Genomic DNA, 10,990 nt, shown 5'->3' on the forward strand with positions numbered 1-10,990 from the left:
GACCTTTATATATAAATATATATATTAATTTCAGAGAGGAAGGGAAAGGAAGCGAGAGAAGCATCAATGATGAGAGAGATTCATTTATTGGCTGCCTCCTGCACGCCCCACACTGGGGATCGAGCCCGCAACCCAGGCATGTGCTCCTGATGGAATCGAACCCAGAACCCTTCAGCCCACAGGCCAATGCTCTATCCACTTAGCCAAACTAGCCAGAGCTACCTTCTACTTTTAAAATAGAAACTAATGGGCAAAGGATTTTAAAATAGGACAGTCCATCTGCTTATATATCTAATTTTAGTCATCCAAAAGGAAACTGAATTCTTTGCAAGAGAGTAGACATAAAACCACACCAGCGAGTTGGATGAGAGATGAGGGTGAATGGAGCAGCAGGAGGAGGGAACAGGGGGAAGCAGACCTCAGAGGGGTTGCTGGCTTATATGCAGTGAAGTACTCTTTCCGTCAAAACGTGAAGCTGGCACAATCACATATCCTGATAGGGCTTTGCTGAGTAGCAGCAGGAAAACTGAAGCTGCATCAGTGGAAGGAGGTTCTAGGGAGGGTGGTGGTGGGGGTGCGGCACACAGAATCTATTGATTTATGGGGCAAGTAATGGGAAGAAGGGGGGATGGCAATGGAGACCGCTGGAGGCACGGTGAATTCTCTGCTGCTCAGCTCCGCTCAGCAGAACAGGGGCTGGAAATGCCTGCAGCCCCAAGCTGCGGCCCGGCCGTGCATCATTGTAGGGCACAAGCGACTTCTGTGCTTCCTGCTGGGCCTCTGTTAAGCTCCCCGATGCCTTTTCTTTCCCAAATTGCACTACCTGTCGGGAGCCAAAATAAGTGGAGTAGATAATAGGACATAATCAAACGATAGTCCTGTACTCTGTTCTTTGATAAAGAGAAAAAGCCTTCAATGGTTCCTTCTTTCTGCCATTCTCCATGCATTCTTTTAAAAATCGACTTTGGAAGCACCGAGAAAGGGGATAAGTGATCAATTATTTCAACTGTAGCTTTTAAAAAACGCGGGAGCGCAGCGGGGATGCGGGGACTGGGGCAGTGCCGGCAGCATCCGAGCCTGGGCCCCCCGCCAGGCTGGTGTACGTGTGTGTGTGTGTGTGTGTGTGTGTGTGTGTGTGTGTGTACGCATCCGCGCGTGTGACTGAGGGTGACAGTGCTGTGTGTGCGCGCGTGTAACCAGCGCGCGCTGTGTGTGTGTTTGTGTGCGCGCGTGCGCGCCCGGGCGGGGGTGCATGTGTGTATGTATATGTGTATGTGACAGTGTGTGCGTGTGTATGTGACAGTGTGTGTCTGTGTATGTGACAGTGTGTGTGTGTGTATGTGTGTCTGTGCCTGAGCACGCGGTCTGGGGCCGGCGAGCAGGGGACTCCCGGGTGTTGTCACCTAGCAGCCACCGAGCAGCGGGTGGGTGCCTCCTTTCAAGACCGTTATCTGGCCCGTCACCTTAAAGCTCCAGTCATCTCTGCCCTTAGTAACCCGCGCTGGCCTCGCTGTGCCCTCCCTGGGGTGCCAGGCCTTCCCAGGACCAGGCATGCCTGCGGGGTCAGCGCCCTGGCTGCTGCCGCAGACGCTGGGGAGCAATTGTTGGGCCACAGAACAGGTCGGAGAAAGGACGAGTGTGGGCTCAGGGCTGGACAGAGCCCAGGGTGGGGGTGATGATCACAGCCCCCTATTTGCTCTTGCTCTCTCTTCCGTCCTTGCCGACCCCCTCCTTGCCTACCGACACCCCCAAATCCCCTCCCACAACGGTGTCTCCATCATGTTTGGCCAAAAGGGCCAGTGGAATGTGTGCCGCGGCTGGATGAGCCCGGCTTTCTTGGAGTGCCAGCCATTGTGCTGCTTGGCGGAGCCTTTATTTGCCCTAACAGCTATCTCCCCTCCTCTCTCTCTCTAAAAACCAATTAAAAATATTTTTAAAAACTCATGTTTATAGCAGCTTTACTCATGATAGTCAATTGGTGGAAATAACCCAAATTTTCATCAACTAACAAATGGCTAAATAAAATATGGTATATTCATAAAATGGAATATTATTCAGCCACAAAAATGAATGAAATACTGACACATACTAGCACATGGATGAAGCATGAAACTATTGTGCTAAGTGAAAGAAGCCAGACACGGAAGGCCACATATTATATCATCCCACTTATATGAAAAGTCTAGAAAGAGGATATGTATAGAAAGAATCCCCAACCCCCGGCATGTGCCCTTGACTGGAATCGAACATGGGACCCTTCAGTCCGCAGGCCCACACTCTGTCCACTGAGCCAAACCAGCTAGGGCTCAACCCCAGCTTTAAGGGGAGGAGGCCTCCCTGATGCAAGAGCAGGACATTTCAGTTTGGGGGGTAAAGGCACCCAACTAAGAGAGAAGAGCAAAGGAAGTGGGGGCTAAAGGAAGGGGAGTAACGGGCACCATTTCAAGAAGGGCTGCCAGCCCCAACCCAGAGGCCCCTCCCCAGGACCACGGTAGGGCCAGTGAGAATGCCTGGCCCTCATCTCCTCCGCCGCGGCCTGGGCTCTCTCTGCCGCGGGCTGGGCTCAGGTTGGGTGCTGAGTGGCTTCTGGTCCCAAGCTCAGGCTTTCCGGTTTAGCATCACCTCCAGCTGGCCATTCATGCGGAGCCTCTTGGCTCCCAGGCAGTGAATCGATGAAAAGAAATCAGGCTATGTTATGGGTTGCGATCATGTTTCTGAACTCTAGAACTGTGATATCCATTTCCTCTTTAATAAATCAGGTGAAGCCATTTCTCTAGAGCCTGCATGGGCCGAGGATAGGTGCTTTCAGCATAATCTCCCTGTTGCCAACACTCAAAACTCAATCTTAGTCCTAGATGCCCTCTCATTGCTAGTCAATTAGTACAGACTGTGCCATTTCAAAGCAGCACCCCCTTGGTATCTCCTACTCCGTCCAGCGCCCCCTCTCTCCTAGAGAAGCGTGCACGTTTAAAGGAAATGTAAAATTTCGGAACAGCTGCTGGGTAACTTTTGTCTCTCTGAAATGGGACCTGGGGTCCAAGAGGCTTCGACCAAATGAATTGAAAAGATGGTGCTTTAGCGAACAAGGTGAAAAAAACTCACGTAGCAATAAATCTCTCATTTGATAGGCATTCTGAAGCCTAGAATGTCATAGCAAGGATTGTTTTTCTTTCACTTGGAGCATTGTCACTCCACATTTCCATGTAACCAAGTTATTCTCATTTTCCTACAATCCCTGGCATTTATTGGACACTGTGTGTTCCATGCACTGTGCTTCCCATTTCAAAGTTGATCTCATTTACTCCACAAAATAACTTCTATTCAGTGTAAGTACTATTCTAAACCCCATTTATAGATGAGGAGACTGAGGCACAGAGAGGCTAATGATTTGCCCCAAGTCTCAGAGCTGGGAAGTGAGGGGACCAGGATGGGAATCCGGAGTCCAGGCTTTTTACCACCACAGAGTCCTGCCTCCATCAGCACAAACCCTCAGCAGTAAAACCTTCCCTGCTCTCTACTGCACTCTGTGATCTTCCCTAAACTTACTTTGGCACTATAGGATTCCTAATTTTGTTCAAAATATAGTTTCAGAAAGAGGAAGGGAGAGGGAGAGAGAGCTAGAAACATCAATGATGAGAGAGAATAATCATTGATCAGCTGCCTCCTGCACGCCCCCTATTGGGGATCGAGCCCGAAACCTGGGCATGTGTCCTGACCGGACTCAAACATGACCTCCTGGTTCATAGGCCAATGCTTAATCACTGAGCCACACCAGCTGGACAGGATTCCTAATCTTTTCTGTGCCATGAGCCATTTGGCCATATAAAAGAGCCCCTGGGGTCTGTAGACTAGGTGAGGAATCCCTGACTGACAATTATTTGTGTATTGCTCTATAGCTGTATTGCCCAATAGGGTAGCCGCTAGCCACATGTGGCTATGGGGCACTGGAGAGGTGGGTCGTCCAAATGGAGACTGACTGTAATTGTAAAACATACCCTGGATGTCAAAGACTTAGTTTGGAAAAAGGATGTAAGATGGATCATCAGTATTTTAAAATATGGATTACAATTTGAAATGCTGATATCTTGGATATGCTGGATTAGATAAAATATATTATTATAGTTAAATTATTAATTACGTTGATATGTTATTAAAATTAACTTCCAAAGGTATTAGTTCTATACCAACACCTTCATCTTAACAAATGAGCTCATCGGGACCACAATGCTTATCCCTGAGCCAGACATTGGCAGGTCTGTTGGCTCTTAAGCCTGTGTTCTTTCCAGGATATCACACTGCCCTTACTTCCTTTTGTATGCGAAGGTCCTGTTGTGCTGCCTCTGTACACTGTAAACGCTCAGAATATGTTGGATGTGATGCTGACTTACCACCAGTAAAAACCCAGGAAAAGCCGTCCAGGTCCTCACCCGGTGTGCCCTTTGCTTCCCTCATTTAGAGTTTTAAATGTTATAGACAGAGATGGAGAGTGAAATCCTAGGGCAAATCCCGTGGTTTTTGCTGTCTGATTGATTCTCCTGGAATAGTGGTTCCCATTTAAGCATCTGACTGCATCAAGAATCGCAGCGACGGGAGAGCAAAGCTGGGTTGCCCTTCTATGTGACAAGGAAGCAAGTTTTGTGTGCAGAGGAGGGTATGACCCATCATGATACGTGTGCTGCCTGAGACTGAGAATGAGAAACTGTCTGTGGATGAGAAGATCATTTCTCAGCCGAGTACACATTGATCGATCGCCTGGCCACAGGGCAGTGTGTGCTAGGAGCCCGGGAGGATATTCAGAGGATGTCAGTGTCCTTGAGGGATTTAGATTCAAATTGGGGAAGAGCTTGGAGGTGCAAATGGATGGATAAGTCACAGGTGAAGGCAATGGATGAAGAGGGCCCGGAAATGAAGCTGTTGGAAATGAAGGGTGGCCAGAGCCTGCAGCCTTCCCTGGGCACAGAGGCCGAGATGGTGGTTGTGGACTCTGGTTCTGGAACAATGGGAACACATTGGTGGTTGGATCTGTCTTTTATGGATACTAGATCATTCAATCCATTCCTCTAGTCCTGGATATGCTCTGTGTCTGGGAGAAACCTCAGGTGCTTGTATGAAAGTCTCTATTAGTGTTCTGTGAGTTTGTTATGTATTGACGAAGGTAGTAATAGCGAGGCCCATGACTTGCTATCCAAAATCCTTGGGGCCAGGCATGTTTCAGCATTTATATGATCTCAGCATTTGGAAGGCAGTAATAGAGTGCACATTCTGCAAAGCATCCCCTGGGGACCGGGGCAACAATCTCTATAATTTAAAAAGAAATTAATATTTCTGCAGCAAAACACACGAAGTGGGATAACTTAAAACCATAAGCAGCTTTTATATTCATGTGAATCAGGTTTCGCTGCCACATGAGCTTAGCTTCAGGGCAGGTTTGTCCACCAAATAAGTTAGGAAGAACTTCCGGTGTTCAGAGCACGTGGTTAAGGAGACGGACACATTTTGAACAATATTGACATTTATTGTCTGCCCGATGACAACCCTTGGACATAGGTCCTGTTATTACGTCTGTCTTGGGAAGAGTAAAAGGAAGCACAGAGAAGTTAAACTTGCTAAGGTCGAAGCTGGGAAGGGGCAGAACAGGATGTGAGCCTGGGCGGCCTGGTCCAGGGGCTGCACACTGGGTCACAATGCTTCGGGTTTTAGAGAAGGGACTTGGAAGCAGGTATACCTCTCAAGTGTCTTCTATGTAGATGAGTGTTACTCATACCGACAATGATATTTGAACTCCTTAAGTGCATGGCAATGAGCAAGCGCAGGAGCGATGGATGCCAGTTAAGTGGACTCTTTGTTTTCAGAGAGACACAGAGTAATGGAATATGTGATTACGTTCCCTCAGCAGGGCTGGCCCCAACGCCCAGTCCACACTCACATTAGCTTGTTTATTTCTTCCAGAGACACGAATCCCGAACGTTGCAGCGGCGCCAGAATGGAGGCCCCACTGGTGAGTCTGGACGAAGAGTTTGAAGACCTCCGGCCCTGCTGCTCAGAGGAACCGGAGGAGAAGCCACGGTGTCTGTATGGCTCCTCGCCCCACCACCTGGAGGACCCCTCCCTCTCTGAGCTGGAGAATTTCTCCTCTGAAATAATCAGCTTCAAGTCCATGGAGGACCTGGTGAACGAATTTGACGAGAAGCTCAACGTCTGCTTCCGGAACTACAATGCCAAGACCGAGAACCTGGCTCCCGTGAAGAACCAGTTCCAGATCCAAGAGGAGGAGGAGACCCTGCAGGACGAGGAGTAAGACGTCTTAGTTGCCCTCTCCCGCTTCATACAAGAGCCCTGTGGTCTGGGGCCCCTTGACACAGACCTAGATTCTGTCTGTGAGCTCCTGGCTTCTTACCACCTTTTCACGTCAGTGGCGCAGTGCTGGCCCTGGTAGTAGCTGGCATTGTTCTGTCGTATCTCTTCATAGTCACCTGTAGGGCTTTCTTCAGTTGGAACATTAAAGAAGTGAAGGGATTTTAGGAAATAGAAAGTTTCCCCTAGATACAAAATAGAATTTCGGGAGCATGGTAAACTTGGGGGGTTGGGGGGATCTATCTTCAACTTTCATTCATTCATTCATTCATTCATTCTTTCTTTCTTTTAAAATATATCTTTATTGATTTCAGAGAGGAAGGGAGAGGGAAACAAATCTGTGTCTTTACTATTATATCCCCACTGTCGAATGTAGTGCTTGGTGTGTAGTAAGTGATCAAATAATATTTTTGAGTGACATATTGACTATTGAATGAATTGAGTGGCAATACTAGCTAGCCTCGTAGGTATACATACAGTGTTTCTAGCTAGGGCTACTCCATTTCTGTCTTTTCTTTTTCATGAACGCTCACCTGAAGGCCTGGGCATAGAGAATATTTCACTCTGGTGGCCAGTACTATCACAGTGGACTGTATATTGTTATTCCATTTCAAGTTTCAAACCAATTCTTTTTAGATACTGAGACTGTTATAATTTGACTCTTTTAAGTCAAAAAAAGGATGACTGTGGGGCTTTATTATACAGAGTATTTTTTCACTCTAGTCCATTGCACCAGGCAATGAACTAGAAATATAAAGACTTATGAATCCTAATGTTCAGACTCTCACTAACTCGCTGTGTGACCTTGGGCTAGTCACTAACTCTAGTTGACTGCGTGGGTCCTCATCTTTGAAACCTCCAGAGCCCAGTCTTGATGAAGCGGGACTAAGGACTGGCAAAGAACCTAATTTCTCACCTCACCCAGGCTGCGCTTTGAAAATGACTTTTCACGATGTGTCCAATTCCTTTTGCTCCCAACAAATCATCTCTCCCTTGCTTAACCCCCGTCTGCCTCATTAAGGATGGAGGCCCAGCCAGCAAGTCGCACATTAACAGAGGCCACTCAATGTCAATTACCCTCACATGGGATTCGTGTCTTATCCTGACTTTCCCGACTTGCCTGCCTCATTGACTGACTCAGCTAACAGACCAAAGGTTGAATCATTCCTTAGAGATAAAAGTATGATTTGGGGGTGGTGTCGAGGGAGGAATCTGGGAAGAGAGAAATTAACATTGTGGTCAGTGTATCTGAGTCTTTACAACTTAAAATAAAAATGAGCATTCAACTACATACTTTGCTTTTTAGACACCTATTCAGGTATTTTAACTGCAAAATATGATGAGGCAAAGAAAGAAGATAATTTAATAGCTGACTTGATTGTGGTTCTCCGGCATAGCTCTAGTGTTCCAATAAACTTGCTTAGGTGTAGTATTTGGAGGGATAAGTTCACCTACAAATGAATTGAAAGTGTTTTGGGTGGGATAGAGCTAAACGATAGAACCTTAAAAAAATGAAACTTTTGGTCAAACTAACCTCCTGAAGAAAGCACCAACCAGAAAGCAAATGCAGTGGTTCCCTTTGAAGGTTTGGTTTCTTCCATTCCCATTGGGAACTGTTTGGCTAACGGAATTGGTAGAGCTATCAGCTTATCTCTGATTCACCAGGGCATGGGGGCATTAAACGAGCATCAGACTTGAATATATAGCTCCTGTTTTTAAACTTAGAAACTATTTCAGAATCTCTTCTTTGCTTACTAGTGTATGTGATCAACCTTCCCTTTATCATAAGAGATTGGACCTGGAGGCCCAAGGTTCTTAGGGGCCAATACAAAATGGGAAGGGGCAGTTCTCACCCCACCCCCCGCCTCCTGGGGTCCCTCTCAGCCTTTTTACAAGTGCCCTGGAGACAGAGGGACCAGCCATGTGAGAGCTGACAGATTTCTTGTTCTGCAGACAAGCTGTATCAGCCACACTTAACATTGAAGACAAGTACTGGTAAATACCAACTAATCAGATAGGAAAAGATGACAGATAACTGATTTCTTAGGAAAGTTAATTCTCTTCTTTCTCCATAGAGAAGGCACAGATCGTATTAATTGTATTTAAGCATTATAAAGAATCTGAAAAGTTGTTCAGTCATTCATGTGCTAGTAATTAATTATTCTTAAGTATTAACTGCAAAAGTGTATCCATGTTTGCTTGTTTTTTAAATTTATTTTACTATTTATCTGTTTGTTTTTTCAATATCATTTTTTTAAATCCTCACCCGAGGGTATTTTCCATTGATTTTTAGAGAGAGTGGAAGGGAGAGGGAAAGACAGAGAGAAATATCGATGTGAGAGAAACATTGATTGGTTGCCTCCTGCACTCGCCCTGGAGCCTGCAACTGAGGTATGTGGCCTTGACCGGAATCGAACCCAGGATCTTTCAGTCTGCAGGCTGATGCTCTATCCACTGAGCAAAACCGGCTAGGGTGAGTGTATCCATGTTAACATACATCTAAGTGTGGATATTGTTGGCTAGATGCAAATGAACCACTGGACAAGGGCTGTAGTCAGCCTAGAGGGGATTCAGGGAAATGTTACCAAGTTGGAATTCTAATAAGACCTGTGCACTGTCTACTATATTGTCAGGAATAGGTATGTAGGGGTGTGTGTGTGTGGGGGGGGGCAGGTAGTGGGACTAATGTAGCCTCGATGGCTGCGTTTGCCAGTTTCAGACCTGAGTTTTTGTCTAGGTGTATTATCATAACCCATTCTGTTCGGTTTGTTCAACCTCTGCCATCACCCTGCCATCATCCCAAATGCCTAGCCCACTGGTGAAAGACAGTTTAGTCCATTCTGCAGGCATCCAAACCCAAGCTATAAAATATGCACCTAAAAGCCGTTTCTGTTATCACAGGGACTGAGAACAAATTGAACCCCTGGTGCCATGGCAGCATGACAGAAATTGAGGCAACCTATCTGATCTTAGTTCTTTTTTTTTACTGATGAGTGAGTGAGAGAGAGAGAGAGAGAGAGAGATTGAGATTTGTTGTTCCACTTGTTCATGCATTCACTGGTTGACTCCTGTATGTGTCCTGACGGGGAATGGATCCCACAACCTTGGTGCATGGACACAGTGCTCTAACCAACTGACCTGTCCGGCTAGGGTTAATGTTAGCTCTCTGACACAGGATAGAGTAGATGGCTTTCAGAGTCTCCTTTCCCCAAGATAAGAGTCAATAGCAGGATGCTTCCCAGGGAAGGGGAATTTTACAGTCCACCTCGGGGTACCTGTAACAGGAACTATGTCCGTTTCCAAGGACCCTGCTTACCATCCGTAGTTAGCCTCTCTGGGGAGAAAGCCCTTCCCCCTCGCTTCCTCACAGGGAACTTTGTGCTTTCCCTCCACCCCGGCTCCTCATCCCTGCGGCTGCCTGCCTCCCAACGTCCCGCCTCTGCCTTCCACTTAGCCTTTCCCGGGATGGAGATGTAGACAGAAACAGGGCGGGGCCCTGCTGCCCGTGCCCTTTGTCTTGTGTAGACTGATGAACGCTTACTGCCCAGGACAGTGTAGTTCTAGACTTTTCATGCACAGCCCGTGTCTGAACTGCTGTTCCAGGGGGTGATTAGGAACTTGGTGTAGTATTCTGATGCCTACGCCTATCAGAAGATTCATCAAGAATTGGAAGAGTGTAGTGGTTAGGAATGTAGGCTCTGTCGCTCTATTGCCTGGTTCAATCCCGCCTTTGTCGTTACTGGCTGTGCAGACTTAGACAGGGTAAATGAGCTTCCCCGCATCCCAGTTTCTCCTCATTACTATCTATCTGCCTCATAGAGTTGTTGTTTGGAAAGAACGAATGAGTCCACATAGAGAGTTTAGGATAGTGCCTGGTTGATGGTAAGTGCTTGCTGGCTAAGTGTTTGGCTGTTCACTGTGATTAGCGTTAAATGGGCACCGAATAAATATAGGAAAGGTACGCGTTGTGCTTACAAAGAGATGAGAGCCCTTCTGTCTTAAGGCTGCTTTGAACCTCAAAGGATAAAAAGTACCTTGAACGGAAGAAGAAAACGCGAACAAAACCCGAAAGAGAATGAGAACAGCTGCGATCCTGAGGTTTCGGCAACGGTTTGGGAAGTTGTCACTAAAAATCTCGAATCGGAAGGTAAAATCCAGAGTGTGGTAGTGAAGGCCCAGCTGAGAAAAGTCACTGCTCCCTAAAAGATTTGCAGAGTCGTCTCTTTAAGGATGAGTACAGTTTCAAGGTCATCGGGAAGTGTGCAGTCTATCGACGTCCCCAGCTTCCATCCTGCCCAGGAGGGAGGTAGGAAGGGCTCCTGCCTATTTTGGGCTTTGCTGAATTTCATTTTCCAGGACTTGCTGCAGGGACAAGTCTGAAGGTCGGTGCCTGCGTGCCTTGCTGCTCCTTCTCCAGGAGAGATTGCGGTGCAGGGGTTTGATGCTCACAGCTTCGTCCACCGATCTTCCCAGTGGGTGTGGTGCTGGGAGCTGTGTCTTGCAGATCATATTTGCCTCTTGGCTTTAGAATGCTAAGAGGCTCGGATTTAGAATTAGGCTGGATTAGTGCAGCTCTAATATAGTGCCCAATAGAGATTGGATCATCGCCCGTGTCTAAGAAGGAGACTGAAATCCT

The 10,990-nt window shown here is 47.0% G+C and overlaps 1 protein-coding gene across 2 annotated transcripts in view; it reads left to right on the forward strand.

Annotated features, from left to right (window-relative positions):
• The window catches only part of FEZ1 (fasciculation and elongation protein zeta 1), an 81,283-nt gene that overhangs the window by 31,628 nt on the left and 38,665 nt on the right, over positions 1-10,990 (forward strand). For both annotated transcript variants that reach the window (XM_015571347.1, XM_006775064.2), the window contains exon 3: positions 5,950-6,294. In XM_015571347.1, the coding sequence (XP_015426833.1) occupies positions 5,984-6,294 (311 nt within the window). In that variant the 5' untranslated portion in view covers positions 5,950-5,983. The remainder of the gene's footprint in view (positions 1-5,949; positions 6,295-10,990) is intronic.

This window comes from Myotis davidii, unplaced genomic scaffold (genome assembly GCF_000327345.1).
Source record: "Myotis davidii unplaced genomic scaffold, ASM32734v1 scaffold148, whole genome shotgun sequence".
In the NCBI taxonomy this organism is placed as follows: domain Eukaryota; kingdom Metazoa; phylum Chordata; class Mammalia; order Chiroptera; family Vespertilionidae; genus Myotis; species Myotis davidii.